Here is a 20,442-nt window from a genome sequence, read left to right as displayed (position 1 = left end):
GCTAAAATAGCAGCACAGTGCTAATCTTAGATCACATTCACCAGTCAACAGTCTCAACTAATCGCCTGGATATCCCTTTTTTACGTAAAAGTCAGAGCATTATGCCTGTGATGCACCACATAAGCGCCGAGCCTGCAAGCTAAATACTGGTAATCAACAATGTATAACTTTTCATTACGTTTTTAGGGGAATGATGCCACAAATGATTCAATGCATGGTCAAGAATGGCCCACCCAGTCCAATCATTTTCGCCTTCAATAACCTGGGCTATTAATAATGCTCTTGATGCACATCTGATGTACCAGGAGTGATTGGAGCTCATTCGCTTGATGATTAGCCTGGTCAGATTCTATGCAACTACTGATACACCACCCTGAGAGAATGCGTAGCCGTTCTACATAGCATGTCCCTGGCCATTACATTTATAAAACCCCATGGATCTCCCTCGAGTAACTAAAAGGATGTCATTCGATTTGATTTTACACTATTTTCCTTTGCATTTCATTATTGCCAACTTCCACTAAGCTCAATATTGTGCGAGAGTCATAATAATGTCTATTAGTCGAGCTTTTTCTACCACTCGTCAGACTGCTATGAAATGGCTGGGCTATGATAAAGACAAACTTGTCAGCCCTTTCAAAGAAGCCGCTGTTAATTATGCCCAGAATGGTGCAGTCAAGGTATGTCATTAGAAATAACTATTTGAAATGTCTATTATTAATAGCTTTTTAGAAAGTTGGTGAAATAAAATCCATTGAAATCTTGTAATTGCTCTGGCAGATCCATTTCCTCTGGTTTCTATACTGATGAAGGATCACGTAGGCATCGCAATGATGGCACGAGCCCCGTTCACCAGTCTCGCTACAACACCAATGACAAGGAGCTGATTATCAGCGCCCGAATTACGCCGCTTATTGGATCAGCAAAAACTCACCACATCTATGCAAATGGCACTGGCACCATGGGAGTGGGTGATAAAAGGGAGTATTCAACATCTGCGATGCAAACCTCCTGACAAACCCTACTTCTTCAATGTTTTTGGCATACTAGTTAGAATTGAGGGCATGGGACAAACTTGGTCAGAAATTTAATTATGAGAATTGCTTTTACGTATTCGGTTGAAAGTAGAGGTTATTTGATGAAAAACAGAAGTTAATGTTGTTTGAAGTGAAATCTATTTATTTGAGAATTGATGATAATTTACTTGATGCAACAGGAATTATCAATGTCTCCATGTCATTGATAATTAAAGAGAATAAATCCATCGTTCAGCAGAGATGCTGTTAAGCCTGAGTTACAGTTGAATGGGGTTCAAGAAGTCTTTTGGCCAGCGCTGTTGCTCAGCCAGTTCCGATCATGATAACTAGAGATTATATGTAATAAGAGCTCAGTTAACTACCACCAATCGATTAGTTACCAGCAACTCAACTAGTTAACTAGCGTTTGGCCACTGGACGAATCAATGTAGACCCCCAACAACTACGCCGTAGTTAGTTAGACCAGCGTGACTGACTAACACATTATATAAGCACATCATCATGCCATCGGGATAGAGATGAGTGAAGGAAGTTCAACAGAAACACACCACGATAACCAACATAAATACTCCAGCCCAGTCCACAGACGCATCTAATTAGCTTCGCCATCGTGTCTCATTGTTTCATTTTCATTTTTCTAGTACATTTACTTGCAAGGACCTGCTCATATATGGCAAATACCTCGACACGCCCCTCCATCGGCATTGGCATTGGAATTGTCAGTTCAATTCACAATCATTCGCCTGTTCCTACCACGCAACACAGGCATTCTCTGTCTGGTCCACGCATTTCGCGGAATTATTCTTGCTGACCTGAGACCTTGCGAATAATCGGATAGCCCCCGGATCTTTCATCGCCATTTCCAACATTTCAACTCTTGCCATCAGCTGGATACTTGATCTTACTCCTCTGCATCCCGGAGTCTGGAACTCTATAGAAGCTTCCCGGTGAATCTCATAGCCGCAGATCCATATTTCCAGGATGGCGAGGGCGGCGACGCCTCAGATCATCTCTGATATCCAAAATCCCGACTCAACTGCTTCACGGATTGAGGCTCTGCGGCTGTTGAAAAATGAGATTATCGGGCATGATCAAAGAAAGGAAGCCTGGATTGGATGGGGTATCATTCCGTTATTATCGCAGATTTTAGCAGGCCGAAGAGGGGCGGGCAAAAAGACTACCGGCGGAGAGGTTAATGGACATACAAGACGTCAACATTTGGCAAGGAGCAGGAGCGGTAGATCGGATGATGATGAAGTTTGCTTACAAGCCATTCTCATTATTGGCAGCTTAGCCCAAGGTACGCTGTTTCTAGTCCAGCTTGCTGTTTCCTTCTGCTGCTGCTCCTCCTTGAGGGAAAAATATATCATTGCAGTTAAAGTTCAATTTTCCTCAAATAATCTCTGAGGCTCTAATGTCAGTAAAATAGGGGGTCCTCCATTCATCTCTCCCATAGCCGCAGGGGGCATTTTCCCATTGCTTCTGTCAATATTTTCCTCGCCAGACTGCCATCCATCACTTTTCCTTGCCGTCCTTGAGACCCTCAATACAATCGCAGATAGATTCCCTTTATACCAGCAGCAAAGCTTGCCACATGCCAAACAGCTATCTTCCCTCCTCTACTCTCGAGACCACGTTGAGACTCTTCGTAGACTTCTAATCGGCTCGACATCCTCCTCTAGCCAGCGGCCCGTTACCCTTGCTGCCAATTTAATTGCAAAAACATGTTCAGAAGAGAGTTACAAGGCTGTACTGGGGGAGTCCGGTGTGCTGGATGCACTAGCTTTCAAACTTTCTACCTTTGTGGTTGCCCAGGGATTCGTTCTTCCTGGTGCGGAGAATAATATTATGGACCCTGGCGCTCTGAAAACCTTGCCACCTGCTGCACCGCCAAACGCGCAACTAGCTCCTATTCTCAGAGCCATTACCGTAATAATCGAAAATTCAAAGTCTCGCGCAGAGCACTTTGTCTCATCCCCCGCGGTGGTAGCCGTTTTTCCTAAGCAGATCCCTGAATTTTCCCCTAATGATATCAAAAAGTCTCCATGGGGGGCAACATATTTCTCGGGGTTCGCCGTTCCTCGCCACAGTGCCACGAATCCAATCGATGCAATCCTACCCTCTGTCCCAGCTGCACAATCTAAAAACTCGAATTTTCCGCCTCTCGGATCTCACACCTCATTTGGGAGACAGAGCAATTTCTTTAATCCGCCCCTTTCTTTTTCGGAAACTCCCTCATCAGATGAGGATGAAAGTGCCCTCATATCATGGCTGTTTACCGTTATCCGATCTGAGTCGGGTCAGACTCGCCTCGTAGCGGCGAGGCTGGCAACGCTTCTCTTCCGGTTAGGATTAGCAAAAAAACATCGAGTGCCAATGTTCGGCTACTTATTGATCCCACTCCTAATTCGCATATTTGAGAAGGATTACGAAGCGCCTGGAGATGTCAGCATTCATGAAAGCGCGCTGATATCGACAACCCTAAGAGCCAAAGAAGAGGCGCCAGCGATTCTTGCGTCGCTAGTTATGGATAGCCGTGAACTCCAAAAGCATGCAGCGGAAGCCGAGGCGATACCCAAGCTCTCTCAAATGCTTAAAGAGACTTTCAGTCCGATTTCTGAGGCAGCAAAGCCTATGTGGAATTCAGATAAAAACCTTGCCACAACATCAAATCCCACTCAGCCAGAGCTATGCCTTGGACCTCGCGGTTGCTCTCCTGCGGTGTACCACAGAATGAAAGTTCGCGAAGGAGCTCTGAAAGCCCTCGCTGCATTGTCGCTTTTTAAGGAAGATTACCGAAGAATGATCTGCGACAATGGCGTCGTGCCATATATTATCGATTCAATGAAGCCATGTGAAGAAGATTCTCTAGAAACGCTCGACTGTAACCCACCTTCAACGCTCCTTGCAGCATGTGCAGCTGCAAGGTCCCTAACACGATCTGTGAGCGCCCTGAGGACAAACTTGATCGACGCTGGTGTGGCTACTCCAATGTTCACATTAATCAAATTTCGGGATATCGCTGTACAGATTGCCGCAACGTCCGTGGTGTGCAATCTGGCAATGGACTTTAGTCCTATGAAAGATGTATGCCAAATGTTTTATTTCCTTTCTCTTTTTGTCATCTCTCTTTACATACATTATATAGGGAATGTCCCTTTCTTCCCCGATTCCTCTGCCGCTCTGCCACCTTGACGCTAACTATGGTACGTGTTCTAGGCCATTATAGGAGCGAACATGATACCCATACTTTGCGAGCATTCACACTCATCCAATACTAGTCTACGACTAGAATCCATTTGGGCTTTGAAGCATATTGCTTACAACTCCACAAATGACATTAAAATGAAGATAGTTGAAGAACTTGAACCCGGGTGGTTAAAGCAGGTCATTTGCCACGACCCAGGCGACCCGCCAATCCGGAGGAAAGGGGAAGATGACATGGGTGGTACATCTTCTCTTGGAATGGAGGCGCCGAACTCCGCTGGAGAACGAGTCGACATTCTCAACCCTATGGATGGGGTTGAAGGAGAAACAACACCAGGCCAGGATGGGGACCATAGCATGGCAAATACCGTCGTGTCGCCCAAACCAACAAGTCTTGATGTTTCCCTCATTGATTACTCCAGACGACGGAAGCTTGCTGTTAGTGGCGACCTTGATCAAACGAAACAAGCTCGACGGGATGATCTGCAAGTTCAAGAACAGACGCTTGACTTGCTCCGAAACCTGATCTGTGGTGTAGGCGCACCAGAAATGATCGATTATCTCTTCCAGGAAGTGGGTCAAAATGACCTCTTCAACATTCTTGCAGACAAGTTACGCCCAAAGCCGATTGCTAAATACGGCGGCCGCAAAGATTCCTTATCCTCTTCGTCCAAGTACATCCCCGTGCCAACAGAGATTCTCTGCTCCGTCACATATATTGTGATCCATATCGCGGCTGGCCTGCCCCGACACCGGCAGCTATTAATTCAACACCCCACTTTATTAAAGCTTATGATGCCCCTGTTCAACAACCCAGATAAACAGGTGCGAGTGAACTGCGTGTGGGTAGTTATCAATTTGACAATTGCAGACGATCAAATGGATCATGCCAGCTGCTGCGAGCGGGCGATGAAACTCGAGAGCCTGGGCGTGATGGAAAAGCTCCTTAGTTTGGAGAACGACGCCGAATCAGATGTGAAAGAGCGGACCAAAACCGCCCTATCCTTGATGCATGCTTTGCTTCAGTGACATCATCACTAAATCCATGAAATCATGTAATGAAAATGGGAACTAGTGTGTATTGCAACTCAACTAACCGGGTCTTTTTTTCTCCTTTTTCCGTCCTTTTTGTTATTTTTACCACTAGAATTTTTTATTTTATATTAAAAAGACCTCGTTTTGAGGGTTTTAACCCACTCCTCCTTTCTCTTCATTTCATTTCTCCCTCATAAAGCTATTTTATAAGTTTGTTATTGTCTTCCTTCACAGTTTATATAGCATTCGTCCATAGCCTACGATGAAGCTTTCATTATCGTACTCGGTTTTGCGACCTTCCTACCATTTTGTAACCACTAAAATCTTCGCCCTTATTCATCTACTGGAACACTTTGAACCGAACCTCGTCTTATAGCTCGCAGCCACATCTCCCCGCCCTCTGATCTTTCCTCCCAATTACACTTCAAGGCAGCCCGTTTTATGCCTAATCTGAGCGCAATTCTTTTCTTCTTCAACATTTTTGGCTGTAATTATCGCTAAGCTTCTAGTTCCATACATAACACAGGAATCCAGGGAAACTAAAAGGAAAGAGGGAAAGGAGAACAAAATTGCGGCGAAAGGGAAAAAAAATTAATATCCAACACAGAGGGGCGTATGGGATGAGAATGCCGGGGCGCCGTATGGGATATCCAATAATTTGCATTGTGGTTCTTTCTTGCTTTAGTTTATATCCAAAGGCGAATTTTGCAGATTTGAAGTGTTGCTGTTACAATTCATTTCTCCGCTTCTTTTATTTATGTATTATACATGTATGTTGCCTCTGGTATCCTCAGTGTGGTGTGGCCCTTTGCCGAGGCAAGCAGCTGTCGTTCCAGTCTCCCTTCGAAAAATAAACACACCTGCATAATTCAGCAGATATTCCTGTTACTGCTGTGATCTAATGGTATGAATGGGGTTTTTGCTTTGGGCCCCCCCTTTTTTTTCCCCTTCTCTGCTCAAAGATCGCTGCATACCGTACATCATCACGTACATAATAGATTGAGTAAACTTCCATATAATATATGTATATATAGGGTAGGAATATAATTTCTTGACATCTGCCAGGCTGCGTTTCATCAGCTTTTGATCGCGAAGTTATATTTCAGTGAAAACGTCATGCATCACCACGTACTGCGTGCACAAATGGCACTCTGCAGTGTTCCTTGTAAGAACCTTGTCTCTTGGCTATGATATTGGCTAGTAAAGTGAACTAAATGCGCGAAAGAGTGGGGTTGGCCATCCTAGAACTAAACAAGCAGGATGAAACAAAATGGAAACCATTTATGCGACTTCATAACAGCCAGTTTTTCAGGGAAAAGAAAAGATAGGTGGAGGGATGGCGGGGTACAAGGAAAGGAAAGAAGAAGAGTAATAAAAAATAAGGAAAAGGAAGGAAAGAGATAAACGTCACCGTGCCCATTCCTGCGTCGCTATATTCTCATAATACACCTTCTCACTGAACGTATTCTTAAAACTCTCCCTCCCCTTGATTGCGGCCTCCCACTTCCTCCACCGACGCCAAACACCCTCATCCTTCCCTCCCTCGCCCTCCGCAGGGATCCCAGTCCCGCCCTCCTTAAACTTCTCCACCATAAAGAATCTCGCCACCCACGGCGCCAGCGCAATATCCGGCAACCCAATCTCCTCGCCAAGGAAATAGGGGCCCTCCGGATCCATCTCGAGCGTGAATTCCTTAACAGCCTTTAGGAACTCTGCGCGCGCCGCGTCCCGCTCCTCTGTGCTCTTGGCATATTGAATCTTGCGGTAATTGGGGGTGATGCGGGAGCCGACAAAGTCGATCCAGATGCGGGCGCGGGCGCGCTCGAATGGGTCCTTTGGGAGGAGATGTGGGGTGTGATCCGGATAGGCTTCTTCGAGGTATTCATTGATGATGTTGGATTCGTAGAGGGGTTTTGTGCCCTGATTATTGGGCAAGGGGGCGCCAATGGTGGGCACGAGGCCCTTGGGGTTTAAAGCGAGAAGGGAGGGAGACTTGTCGTATGGGTTTGTTTCGATGTATTGGTAGGGAATCTTTTTCTCTTCGAGAGTGATCCATGTGCGTTGAGCTGAGTGGGAGAAGGATTTTCGATGTTAGTTGTTTTCTAGGGTAGATATTATGATATGTTTGTCTTGAATGGTGCGGTTTTTGTTCATTTCGTACCATATCTAGCAGTTAAGTTAGGAACTGAGCATAGTACTTTAACCTAGAACGAAAATAATATGGGAACGCACGGGCAAAACCAGCCAGCGTATAACTTCAATGGCTGCTCAGCGACATGTTTGTCTGCAAGAGCCTTTGCGGCACCAGTTGCAACGGGATGTCGAACGACCTGCGGCATTGCGGAGAAGTTAAACCGGGGTTAAGGTGTCTTTACCGGAAGGCCTCGGTTATAAATTGACAGAGAGTAGGAGGATAAAATATATGAAGGAAGTTGAGAAGCCAAAAAGGAGAATATCGCCAATGTATATATATATAGGCTCTGAGGTTGATCTATGAAGGTCAGTGAGGGGATATGCTCGTAATTGGATGTAACACGGCTAGGCCCGGATTCTACCCGTTAGAAATCAAAAGACTGAGAAACGATCAACTCTTGCAGGGTCACTTGGTCCATGATGCAATCCGCGCTCGTATTGACGGCTTTTTGTGGTGGTTCGGTAGTGGGAGCTAATTGCCGAACCTTGGATGGATTTGTCACCGAAAGGGCCAGGCTCGGCAATGGCCCTCTTGCCGTTGGTTGACCTTCTTGTTTCTACTGCATTAGCTCGCTGGATGGATGAAAACATGCAAAAACATGCAACTGAGACCACCGGCGCCCAGGGAGGGATTGCTACAACTGAACAAGCCAGCTGGCTACCTATGGGTGCCCGGAAACGGATTGAGGTACGGCCTTCAGGCACAAGTTTCTGCATTATCACTTAACTGACCGTGTTACTAGCTGACATAGCAACCCGCCTCATTCTCCTACCTCCATTTGGATTACTGATAGTTCCTGTGTGCCCCGTTACTCATTTCTTTAGGTCGTTCTTGATTGATCGCACAGCATTGATTCAAATACCTTTTCATGCTGGGCCTGACAGCCCACCTCAACGCCCTTGTGATTCTTTCAAAGCTTTTCAAAATTATCTGCGAGGACGGAGAAGCGAAGCATATGTATGTGCAATACCACTTGTGATAGGTTAATTGAGGCGGTTGAGAAGGGAAATACTTTATCGAAGAAGAAATCTAGAATGGAAAAAACAGCAGTCCCCACAAGCCAGGCTCTGGCTTGAATGAGAAACCCGTAGAGCGACTTTCCCCTTCAGAGACGATCGTGGATCATCTCTTTCCTTTTCCTTTTCTTTTTTTTTTTTTCAGAGAAAGCGACTTTGAGAGCTTACGAGATTCTCTTTGCAGTCGAGAGCACACCGCCCTCAGCCATTCATCATCGTCTAGTACCTTCTTCCTTCATCCTCAATTCACTCCCTGGACCAGGCGCTGAAAAATCGAAGAAAGGGGCCCACTGACAAAAACATTGGGAAATGCTCTATTTTTTTTGTAGCCCCGAGTTTCGTTGCAAAAGGAGAATGTTGTAGATATCATCTTTATTGCCTGATCAGTCAGCGTCCTAGTCAGTATTCACAATGGAAAAAGAGTATGTAGCTGTACAGTACAAAGAGAAATTCGCTAGATTGCTAGCGGGCAGAAAATATAACAGGAAGAAAACATATGCAAGATAGCTCTGGAAACCTCCACAAGCAAACGTCTTGTTGTTGCTAGTACCGGACACTTTTCTCCAAGAAATAGCCTCTTGCTTTAAAAAGATCCTTTTCTTCCCAGGAGCCAAAATCGAATTTCACAGTTTACTATTTCTCTTCTTTCTTAGCAGGTAAGGTTTCCCTACCTTGACCTTGTTCATATTCAGGACGGAGAGTCTTCCAAGGTTATATGCTTAATTCGCGTGCGTGAGCTGCGCATAGTAGAGACCGTCACCCTGGAGACAACCCCAGTGTATATATTCTCCACCCCCTCTCGAACCTCGCAGTTTGCAGTCTCACACCACTTTGCAAGATGTTCCAATGCAAGATCTGCGGGATCTGCTTGCAGTTCCACCAGAATTACCTTCACCACACCCTGACAGGTCGAGCACTGCAGTGTTGTAATTGCACCGGGATTTTTGATAGCGTGTGTACTCTAAGGAGTCATCGACGGCTCGCCCACCCCAGGTAAAACCCACTTGAAAATAAAGATATCGTTTTGGTCCCCGAGGCATCGGATATCACTGACACAGTACATCTATATATTGGCAGGGAATTCGAAGAAAGCCGGAGAATGAAGCACAATGCCGATATTGCAACAACATTGGAGTTTCGCCAAGAGAGCTCCAAAACCGTTGGTGATTCTGCCTACAACAATATGGGCAACGAAATTACCTCTGAACGAGCCAGTGATACTGCCTCTTTAGCTGTCAAGGTGACTGACAGGGAGGTCAGCCGGCACAATATAGGGAATGGTTCCCCACAAGCGTGCAGTCCTCCGGTTGACGATTTCAGTATACAGGTTCTGAAACCCGCTCCACCCAATACCCCAGACTCGGATATTCAAAAAGGGGAAGGTTTGATAGATATTAATGGACCGGATGAGAAACAAAGCGATTTAGACAAAGCAGTCGACGCGCTGATAGCGTCGATTAGGAAACGAACTCAGCAAGAGGAACATGCCACTCTCGTGAAAGTGGATGAGTATTGCATGCCACCCAATCTTCCTTCCACAGTTTCTACCCAGGTGAAGAATGACGTGCCCAATGAAACTTCAGAGAGCATGGCAACTGCAAAATCCGAGTTGGCAGTATATAACAAGAAAACTGAGAATACCAGTGAAAGAACGTCACCCGGTTCAAGAGCCCCAACACGCGTTTATACGCCGCAACCTGAAAATTCAGATCGAATTAAGAGGGTCAAACACAACGGAACGAAACCATCCGGAGGCCCAGCAATCTCCATGGCGGTGGATCCTTTTCAATCACATCAGGGCTCAGAGTCGAAGCAGCAAGAAAATCCCGGAGTGCGAATCGTCTGTTTCGATTGTGGTGTTGCCTTCAGCACGCTTATCGGTCTCCAGCACCACCAAATCATGTACGAGCACAATTATTGCAAAGTATGTCTCAGCTTCTTCAACGACCGCTCGCTATTCGAACACCACATTCAGTTGGTCCACAATTTCAAATGTATAGAGTGCCCATTGACCTACAAGACCTGGGAAGAAAAAGCAGAGCATCAACGCCAGACTGGTCACGGGTATTGCACAGAGTGTAGTAGCTACTTTTTGGACCGCGAGAGCCATGCCAAGCACCTCAGTCTTCATAAAAGCACAAAGTTTGCATGCCCAATCTGCAATGCCAGCTTTGGAACCGAGCAAAGCCGGGTCATGCACCAGACTGCAACCAAACACGCGTATTGTAACGAATGCGGGCGCTATTTCCATGACGGAGCAAGCTATGCAAAACACGTCAATGTCCATAATGCAACCAGCTTCGCCTGTCATATCTGTGGAATGGGATTCATGACGGAAGATCATCGAGACGCCCACCAACGAGAGAGGAATCATGGTGTCTGCTCACAATGTGAGGCAGTCTTCGCAGACAAGGTGAGCGAGAAAAGCCATAAGGGAGTTGCTCATAAACACAAATGCCAGATCCGTGGCTGCAAACTTTCTTTTGTGACACCTGATCTCCTGGCGACTCATAAAGCAAAATCACACCCTTTTTGCAGAATATGCACTCGTACATTCGTGGATAAAACGGCGCTCCTAAACCACGAGCGAACATCTGCGAAGCATGCCAAACCCCAAGTCTTGAGATAGGGCTTCAAAGGAGGGAAGATTAAACACAACCAAGGACATCGTGCTAGAAATTGTCTTAATGAAATGTTCGTCTCTCTCTGTACTTTATGAAATCTCTCTGAGTTGTCCAAGAATTATGTAGAATAGTCTGGTGGAGTGTTAGAGGAAAGCAATTGTATGTAGTCGAGTAAGCTATCCGGAGAAACCTTTGATCCGGGCCAGGTCCAACATCACGAACTTTTTTGTTCTACCTTCCAGTGCAGAGACAGAGGCAATGACAAGATAAATGTCTGTGACTGTTTTTCCTCTAACGACCTAGAAAATGGCGCCTGCGAGGAGTGAGGCCGCGCCACATGATACAAGCAATAATGTTCATCCAACTATTCCTCCGCCTGCAGGACCCCATCCCTCTTACATCCAGGTTGCGAAGCCCTATGTCTTTGAGCGGACTGTCCATGAATGTATAGCAGCCACTGGCGTTGACCAGCTCAGGGAAGACAACATTCGACTCCAGGGCATCACCTGGATCGATAATGTCCGGAAAGCTCTTCATCTGTATGTGTGGGCTTTCAATCCATTTCCTGGTTTATTCTCTTTCTTTTATTCTTCTTTAAGCCGTTCGACCACTGATATATCCGGTACAGACCAGTCCGCACTTTCAACACTGCGGCTATTTATTATCATAAATTCAGGCTTGTACACCCGGAAAGCGAGTACAACTATCTCGTATGTCTGATTCCTTATCAAATTTTTGGCTTCTCATTCTTACTCTTGACCTTAAAAAAAGGATGCGGCAGCAGCAGCGCTCTTTATTGCGTGTAAGATTGAGGACACTCTCAAGAAATCGCGTGATATCCTCTGCTCAGCGTATAATCTCAAGCTTCCGCCAGCAGAACACCTCTCTGCAGATGATCCGGTAGGTTTCCTCCTTGAGTGGAACCAGCCGATTTTCCGGGTTCACTGACTTGATATTACGCCACAGTTGTTTGAATCCCATTCACGCGGGATAATTGGCCTGGAACGGCTTATGCTAGAGTCATCGGGATTTGACTTTCGCAACCGCCATCCCCAAAAGCCACTTATAAAACTAATAAAGCATTTTAATTTTGACAAGAATTCGAAAACGTCGCGAGTCGCGTATGGCATGAGTCTTGACCTTTACAGAACCTTTGCTCCTCTAAAACAGACTTCAGCAACTATGGCCTTTGCATGTCTGGAGCTGGCGGGTCGGCTTCTCAACGACCGCCATGAACGCGTCGAGTCCGGGAGGGTATATAGACTCTGGCTAACCTCTCGCGAAGAAATAATGGGTAAGCTCTAAACCCATTTGTCTCAAAAATTTTTAGCAAACATGAGATTAAATACAGGATTTAAACTCGGGCCGCTAATATCATTCCACACAGAGACGATGCTCGACTTACTCGAACTCTACACGCATAATCGCAGCTTAACCTCCATTGGTCCTGATTTTCCCCTCGACCTCTTCCTCAATATTCGAATCCCGCTCAATCAAGAGGCAGATTCTAAGAAGTTCCCTCGCTTCACCTATTGGGAGTCCAAAAAGTCGAGCACCAACGGTGTCAAAACATCGAACGGGGCGAAATATAACGGCGACGGTCCCAAGACCGGACGTCTGGCAAACCCTCTAACTCCCATGGCGGCTCACGAATCACGAAGCAAGGCAGGTGAACGAGGTCGCGAAGGCACCATTCGATTCATGCTCTATCCTGAACAAGCGAAGGCGGAACGGGAAACTGTTGCGGCATACTTCAAGGTGGAGATGGAGGAGTATGAGGAGGACGAATAGGCTATGACGTTTCCTTGACACACTATGTGTATCACGTTTGAGATGGCATTTTGCGTTGCAACTCGCAATTGCAGCCATCGGCAGTGGGGTGAGAAAGAATTGAGACCTTCGAGCCTATCAGCGGTGGCCGGATGTATAATCCTTCCATGAGACGACGGTATTCCTCTCCTGGCAGAGATAATATATCAAGGCTCCGCGCACGGATGCCATCATATTCAACGGCTCCACCTCTTGTACTCATTGAGCACTCATTGAGCACTCTTGCCGAGGAACATCATTCCTGATCCTTACTTCGATACCGGGATCTCAGCTACACACAAGTACGAGCCGGACAGTCGATGGCACCAGCGCGCGCTCTCTCTTCTACTGACACGACCAAGCCAAGAAGCAATGGTCGTTATGTGGAGCAAAAGTGCAGCCTAAACATTACCACGGGACATTGGATAATCATGGGCACCCCTCCAACGAATGAACAGGCATACATCCTTCCCAAAGCTTTGTCCCTTCACCCGGGCTGTATTTTTCCATTTTTATGCTCCAATTTATTCCTACGGAAATACATGCCTCTCGTACCTAACCTCCATCCACAAACTACACCTTGACCTTAGCACGTCACTGCCTGTATGTGTAATCCGGAGTCTCCGTCTCCCTCTGGAAACAACGTACTTTCCATATCAAATCAAGAATACAACAATAATCTAACCTTTTCTGTTCCCCCTTCCCTGGATCTCCTCAGCAAATGTCTTCGTGGCGCACCACCCTCCTTTCTCTTCCTCCACTCCCCTCCACTTTGAGAGTTGCACAGCTAATATATCGGAGAGGGCACCCAGCAGGCGGGGTTCTAGTAGGATAAGATTGAGATAAGAAGAAAATCAAGGGAAACCCCACTTTTACCTATTGTCCCTTTCACACGGTGTACTATATACATTTTTTGCATATACCCACTCATAGGCGAGGGAGACATATAGAGATGTCTGAACACGCTATCATTTCATTGATGAAATTATACGTTCATATTCACGACACAGTTTGGACAAAAACACAACCGGTTTACGCATTGCATTCTCACCATGTAATTTATTTATTTACCCTGGCACATCCTCAATTATAGATTTCTCAACAAACCTCAATAGTTATATGTCTTCGCTTCCCTTCCCTTTTATGTACGTACGCATGATGTCTTAGCCGTCCCGGCTTCAAGGATGTTGGATGAATCAAGCCTCGGCAATTAAAGAAAGGTATTTTATTTACGTCATTCATCTTCCGGTCCTCATTCAATTATTGATGCATCCAGATTTTACCCAACACAACTACCACCAGGGTTCGAAGACATCGAGACCTATTTTGGAACTTCGGTAACCAGTCTCAAAGTATCGAAAAGCGAATGGTATTGAGGAAATAACTAGTGGGTAAGGGGGTTGAATGTGATGGAAATTGAAAAGAACTATCTATCTGTTCAAGGCAAGGAAAAATGCATTTGAGTATTAAATCAGTCATCTTTCGCTACGACAGAGCTCTCTCTCTCTCTCTCTCTCGCTTTCGCTCTCTCACTCACTTCAAAAGACCAGTCCATATCTAAAAAAGATAGAAATAAAGATGAGACACGGAACCCATTCTCGCCTCCCGTCCCTTTCCTACTCTCTCAGCCACACTCACAAAACCAATAAGACACAAGAACTGTTACTTAGTAGAAAAAAGCAGTAACTATAGGGGTAAATAACATGCAAAATAAGAAAAGAAGCCTGGAACTTGAGTGTGATCGGAGAAGAAGTGCATAAAAGAGAACAACAAGCGAGAAATAAAAATTAACAGAAAAGAGATGCAATGGCAATTAGAATGAGTATCATTTTTAAATAAAAACAAGAAAAGAAAATAGAAAAAGTGTTTATAATGTCATTGAATAAAAGAAGACAAAAAATCCTAACACGAAAAAATACAATTTCTGTTGATAAGCAGCTTAAAGATGCAATTCAACTTGTATAGTTGCATTTTCTCCCAATTTCAACATATAAATTAATCAAGCAATCAAGAGAAGGAATCCAAGGCTAGGGGGATGACCTAGACGACAAGCGTCTCAGAAGGGAACACAAAAGAAAAAGGACAAAGAAAAGGTAGTATATATGATCGCGGTCCAGGACAGAGAAAAGGCACTTGTTTTAGGAAAGAAATGGAAGCGAGCAAACGGGTTAAATTTCGTCGTAACGAGATGCAAGGCGATATAGGAGAATAAGTAAGAAAAGGGGCTTTGTATAAAGCGACGTGAAAATACTAAAATAAATCGAATTGAATCAAAAGCCAAACATAAGAAAATGGAATCTGCGAAGGGGGTTCAAAAAAGCAAGGATCAATAATTTCATAGACACAGACGATTCTTGGGGAGATTTAGGCGGGAGAGGAAGTTTGATCATGATTCGGAGGAGTGGGGGGGTATTAAGCAGCCATGTAACTATATATATTGCTGTATAAGGCGAATCTCTATCGGTTTACGCGGAAATCTTGGCTGAGGCATTCGAACATCTAAGAAATGGTTAAAGTAATAAGTAGGTATTCGCCAGGAGGAAAAATGGGGATTGGGGTGAGGGAGGTCCTTTCTTATTGCTTACATTTTCGGAAACCTCTCCTTGATTGTATAGATACTTGCTCAGGCCCCGAATAACCTCTAATTGCTGATCAACGGTCAAACCATTGATGGCCATCTCGATAACATTCCCCACACTGGCCTTGTAAACAGCAATAAAACTATGGTAATACATGTATGCGAAAAAACCCATGATGAATTGGCAGTCCATACGATCAGTGATGCCGCCGTGGCCGGGAATCGATTCGCCAAAGTCCTTTACTTTAAAGGTACGCTTCAGTCCCGAGGCAAAGAAGCCACCAAATGGGGCAATTAGAGATGCAAAGGTTGCGAAGACGAAGATATGGATTTGCATGGGGGCCAAGTGGACGGTTTTGGGAGGTGAATCTGTCCAAGGCGTCCAGCTCGGCAAGTGATATGGTCGTGGCGTGAAGACGGGGTTTGGGATGCATTCCAGACCAGTCAAGGCGTTAGAGCCAAGATCGTTGACGGGGCAAATAAAGTATTTATATTTCATAAGAACATTGGTCATGCCGTAGCCGAATAGGATAGTGCATATCCACGCGCCAACGAAGCCTTCAACGGTCTTCTTGGGGGACAATTTGATGAGCTGCGTGCGGCCGAAGGTAATGCCGCAGATGTAGGCAAAGATATCGTTGGTGATCACAAGAGATACAGGAAGGAAGAACCAGATCATGCCTTCGAAAATGTTGTTCATGATAAAATGAGCCTGGACCACGATGAGGTAGAGAGCCATGTGTGTCCAAGCAAACTGGGTAAATTGAAATCTGTAATGCCCCTTCTGGAGTGACCCCACAAAGAAGACAAAACCTGACGCGCCACATAGATTAGCAATAGATTCAGCGTGCTCCACACTTGCTAGTGTAACCAAGGAATGAACCAACCCATAACGTAGAGCATGAAGCTGAGAAATCGATGGTGCGTAGCCAGAGGTAGTAACACTTTATCGACGAGTAGGATGTGCTTGAAATAATATATCACGCTCTCTCCATACAGAAAATACATTGTCGTTGCAAGGAAGTACCAATTGAGCGACTTGGTGAACTTGAGGTTCTTGGCCTTGCTGGGGACGTTTGCAATAGCGATGACCTCCTTGAACGAAATGATCTGGACAACCGTGATGATGGCAATGAGATAGATGTGGCCGGAGAACATGGCAATGAAGAAACCTGCGATCATAACAAATGTCCATATCGTCCGGGTTATGAAAGTCTGTTTCTTCTTTTCGTATTCGGAGACAGTAGGCTCGTTGGATTTCTACAGCAGGCAAGGAAACGACCATAACGCGGTTAGCATTCCAGTTTCAAAAGGGCTCTAGCAGCATATACTCAAATAGACGCACCTCTTCCGAAATCCCTTCATTTCCTCTCGAAGCCCCATTTTTGTTGGGACTGGGGGGTTCTGATATGTCGCTGAGGTCAGAGCTCTGCCTGGCGTCAGTGGTAGCGGCCCGATGCTGGAAGCGGACATTTCTTCGCGGCCTGCCCATCATTGAGGCGGAATAGAATGGATAGGCCTAGGGATGTCGAACCAGGCGTCTAGAGATCCCAGACAGCCTTCGTAGCTGGAGGGCGAAGAGATACAGGAGGGGAAAGGAGGGGATGGTGTGGAGGAGCAGGAAGCTGGAAAAACTGAGGGAGTTGGTGAGAGAATGTTGTAGGAACAACAATTCCCCCGAGGATGACGGAAGAGCTGAGGAAGCCAGCCAAAGGACGATTTGGAGCTGGATGGCCCATAAGTAAATAATTAAGGCTGGAATATATTTCTTATTTCTTTCTCTTCCGTTTACTGCTCTCGTGTCTTCTCAAGTTACTTATTTAACTAAGTGATACAACAAATACCTTAAATACTCGTTCTCCACTCCACAGCCTCGTCTCGTCCATCAACAACTCCCCGCGCAACGGCAAACCGCCTTGAGAACCCGTTCACCCTGCAGCCAATACCCTCTCTCAGGCGAGAAGACAATTGAGCGTAATAGCCGATTGATAATACATCCTCCACCTCTCACCAGAATTTGAGCGGAGAAACGCTACTGACAACCTGGCACGTCTTCCTCCACTCAATTTTCCCTACGAACCATCCAAATACCTGCGAACAAGCTGCATTGGATAATGTAATGTGTGCTGGAGCAATAGGGCGGCAGAATTGAGATATCCTCGCCGTACTGTCTTTATTTGGAGCCAACGGGGGAGCATCTTGCGGGCTAATCGCCCTGCAGAAACCCTTGTCCGATGGAATGGACAACGATAAGGATAATGACAGTTTCTCTGACGACGGAATTGACGAATTGCCTCCCGGGACCCTTCTAGAACTCGAGAGGAATGCATACCAGGCGTCGCAGCCGCAACGCCCTGATTCCAGAAACAGCAGTATCCATATCCCTCCAAACGCCGGAAATCCAAGCTTTGCTTCCCTGGCCCGCGGAGCTATCTCCCGGCCTGCCAGCCGCACTCTCAGCCATGGGCCCGTCTTGCAGGATCCTTCACGGCTCCTGCGCCCGCCATTGAGTTTTGGAGATGAAGATTTTGAAGATTTGGACGCTGGGGTACTAGACGATGGTTATGGCCCGGCTCCGGTTGAATTACAAAATGCAATGTTCCTACAAGATAAGGTTAATGATAGACTACATCCTGGGGCACAGGAGGTTGGGCCACGTCCAGATCATGGAGCAAAAAACATTGCAAATGGAAATACCGCTGGTCCCGCCGGTCCCGCCGCGCAACACGCAATGTCACTTGGGGACACTATTGTAATGAGTGGTGTGGAAGAGATGGCTACAGATGCGGTGCGGCAGGAAAACGGCGCTGATGCGCCAGATTCAGATGTCTGGGCTGAAATTGAAGCGATGAAGGAGCAGATTGAACAGGTAGTGCTCATTATTTTTATTTTTATTTTTTTTTCGCTGTTTATAATGTACTGAAAGTTTCTGACTGATAATAGTTAACTCGAGAACGCGAGAGAATCGCACAAGAATTGGCTGCTGCAAAATCCATGACCGAAGCTAAGGCCGGAGAAATTGCAATAATTCGTGCAAATCAAGCAAAATTGGAAAAGGCCCATAGCCGACAGTTGAGCACGCTACGGACACAAATGGCGGATGAACTTAAGAAGTACCAGGCAGAGATCGAAGCTGCAACTATGGACAGCAAATTACTGACAACTGAAAACGCTTTCTTGAAACAAGACTTAAAGGACGAAACGCAAAAACTGAATGACCTGCGGAAGGCCAGAGCAAAACTGGAGGAGAACGCTCCGCTAACGCCAAAGAAAACAAAGGTCCTCCCCCTCAGGGATGGGTTTGATGATGACGAAATCATGCTCTCTCCTACAAAATCTGTCGGCAGAAGGTCAAAACGAGGAACCCCTTCAGTGTCTGGAGGGCGAAAACGGAAAACGATCGATGACTCTCCTGTCAAAGCTCCTACTTTAGAGTTGAGCCAGTCGTTTGAAACCAACTTGGGTGACCCTAGTGAATCAGCAGAGCTTATGGCTGTTGATCCTGGGCCACGGAAGCCTAACATAGAGGACCGTAATGTGCGATTTATACGGAGAATCTTGAATCACAAGACCTATCCAAGTAAGGGACGAGACTTGGAGATATTTACCAAGCTCTCCTTTCCGTCCGACCCAGGGCGAATGTTTTCGTCATTTATTCTTGAGGCAACAACCGCGAAATCCTCTGAAAATTACGCGGTTGAATATGCAAAAGCCATAGTTTCGCTATGGTCCCGGGCACTTAAAGAATCCTTCTACGATCCTATAGCCATGTTTATGGCCATCATCAAATATATCATCAACCTAGACCCATCAAATATTGTTCCACAACTAATCGAGGACCTCCTCCCGGTACTCCTTAAATCTGGATACGTCAACGGTGTTGCCAGATTCCGCAACTCCCCTGTATCGCACCAAAATCTTGGTCAGGTCAAGCAGACCCCCCAGTCCGAGCTCCATCACCAGGTGAGCTCCACGGAAGCCCTCAACATCCTCTATATAGCAGCCAGCAGCTGCCAATACGATTCTGATGCCCAGCGCAAATTCTGGAAAAACATCCTTTACGACTTCATTCTCGTGATGCTCAACTCCAACCAACCAATCGACGACATAATTATAACCCTAAACCTCCTCTCCTACAGCATCCTCCCAACCTCTTTCGGACCCCTCCTATCCACCCCCGCCGAACAAACCGCCAACGAAAACTACATAATCGACCGGGTCGCCAACCTCCTCAGCGAGCAGCTCTACGTCGACGAAGGCGAAAAGCCCTACACCCCCTGGAAAATCTCCACCCTCCGCATCGAAGCCATGTCCTTCCTAACGACCCTAGCCTTCTCCTCCCCTCACCCCTCCGCTTCCAACAACCACGCCGGCCGCCTCCTCGCCCGCCACCCGACAGCACTGGCCCGCGTCTTCCGCTCCATCCACGACGAGCTCGATGCGCTCTACTCAAACCCGCCAGAGCGCGAGCTGCACGTCGCCCTCGTCAATGGCCTGACGCGGCTGGCGTACGGCATCATGCGTATGTTCCGCGACGAGGTGAATGTCGGCGCGAAGTTGCGTGTTGTGCCCGGCGCGACGCAGAAGCATCTTGTTGCGCTGACGCGGTTGGCATTTTGTGAGGGGCTGCTGTTGGAGGCTGGCGTTGAGGATGATACGGTTGAGATGGCGCATGAGATGTTAGAGGAGGCGGTGAATCCACAAGAGGCGGAGGCATTGCTGGAGGCGTTTCGGGTGAAGAGTCTGGAGTGATTTGGGGTTTTTAATGGCCATTTTTCTTGCTATATTGTATGCTATCGTTTTGAAGGTGATGACGGTGTTTGGTTTTGCATGTTTTCTTGTGGGCGGATTTAGTGTTGGTTTTGCCTTGCCTTTCTCCTTCATTTTTGCGTATGGCCCTTGGATTTAATTAGATCCCTATATGATGATACGATGGAACTAA

The 20,442-nt window shown here is 46.3% G+C and overlaps 7 protein-coding genes across 7 annotated transcripts; 5 read left to right on the top strand and 2 right to left on the bottom strand.

The window, feature by feature from the left end:
• Positions 1-551: 551 nt before the first annotated feature.
• HCBG_07886 (uncharacterized protein) lies at positions 552-1,015 on the top strand (the record flags this gene model as incomplete). The annotated part of the gene is made up of 3 exons (XM_045434935.1): positions 552-680; positions 733-764; positions 823-1,015. 3 exons carry the CDS (start codon positions 552-554, stop codon positions 1,013-1,015), a joined length of 354 nt encoding a protein of 117 aa, XP_045284241.1.
• Positions 1,016-2,018: 1,003 nt separating this feature from the next.
• HCBG_07885 (armadillo repeat protein) lies at positions 2,019-5,273 on the top strand (the record flags this gene model as incomplete). Its single annotated transcript, XM_045434934.1, has 3 exons — positions 2,019-2,337; positions 2,467-4,124; positions 4,257-5,273. 3 exons carry the CDS (start codon positions 2,019-2,021, stop codon positions 5,271-5,273), a joined length of 2,994 nt encoding a protein of 997 aa, XP_045284240.1.
• A 1,413-nt stretch (positions 5,274-6,686) lies between these two features.
• On the bottom strand, positions 6,687-7,618 carry HCBG_07884 (glutathione S-transferase; the record flags this gene model as incomplete). The annotated part of the gene is made up of 3 exons (XM_045434933.1): positions 6,687-7,345; positions 7,441-7,445; positions 7,512-7,618. The coding sequence occupies 3 exons, from the start codon at positions 7,616-7,618 to the stop codon at positions 6,687-6,689; spliced, it is 771 nt and encodes a 256-aa protein (XP_045284239.1).
• A 1,289-nt stretch (positions 7,619-8,907) lies between these two features.
• HCBG_07883 (zinc finger protein) lies at positions 8,908-11,118 on the top strand (the record flags this gene model as incomplete). Its single annotated transcript, XM_045434932.1, has 1 exon — positions 8,908-11,118. The coding sequence occupies one exon, from the start codon at positions 9,589-9,591 to the stop codon at positions 11,116-11,118; it is 1,530 nt and encodes a 509-aa protein (XP_045284238.1).
• Positions 11,119-11,419: 301 nt separating this feature from the next.
• Positions 11,420-12,904, top strand: HCBG_07882 (C-type cyclin; the record flags this gene model as incomplete). The annotated part of the gene is made up of 5 exons (XM_045434931.1): positions 11,420-11,652; positions 11,742-11,823; positions 11,885-12,013; positions 12,080-12,407; positions 12,501-12,904. The coding sequence occupies 5 exons, from the start codon at positions 11,420-11,422 to the stop codon at positions 12,902-12,904; spliced, it is 1,176 nt and encodes a 391-aa protein (XP_045284237.1).
• Positions 12,905-14,772: 1,868 nt separating this feature from the next.
• HCBG_07881 (phosphatidate cytidylyltransferase) lies at positions 14,773-17,077 on the bottom strand (the record flags this gene model as incomplete). The annotated part of the gene is made up of 4 exons (XM_045434930.1): positions 14,773-15,421; positions 15,508-16,313; positions 16,388-16,760; positions 16,846-17,077. 4 exons carry the CDS (start codon positions 16,990-16,992, stop codon positions 15,380-15,382), a joined length of 1,368 nt encoding a protein of 455 aa, XP_045284236.1.
• Positions 17,078-17,739: 662 nt separating this feature from the next.
• On the top strand, positions 17,740-20,252 carry HCBG_07880 (uncharacterized protein; the record flags this gene model as incomplete). The annotated part of the gene is made up of 2 exons (XM_045434929.1): positions 17,740-18,369; positions 18,444-20,252. The coding sequence occupies 2 exons, from the start codon at positions 17,740-17,742 to the stop codon at positions 20,250-20,252; spliced, it is 2,439 nt and encodes an 812-aa protein (XP_045284235.1).
• Between the last annotated feature and the right edge of the window lie 190 nt (positions 20,253-20,442).

This window comes from Histoplasma capsulatum (assembly GCF_000150115.1).
Source record: "Histoplasma capsulatum G186AR genomic scaffold supercont2.14, whole genome shotgun sequence".
Taxonomy (NCBI): Eukaryota; Fungi; Ascomycota; class Eurotiomycetes; order Onygenales; family Ajellomycetaceae; genus Histoplasma; species Histoplasma capsulatum.
The sequence above is the reverse complement of the archived record's forward strand: the minus strand, read 5'-3'. Positions and strand labels throughout refer to the sequence as shown.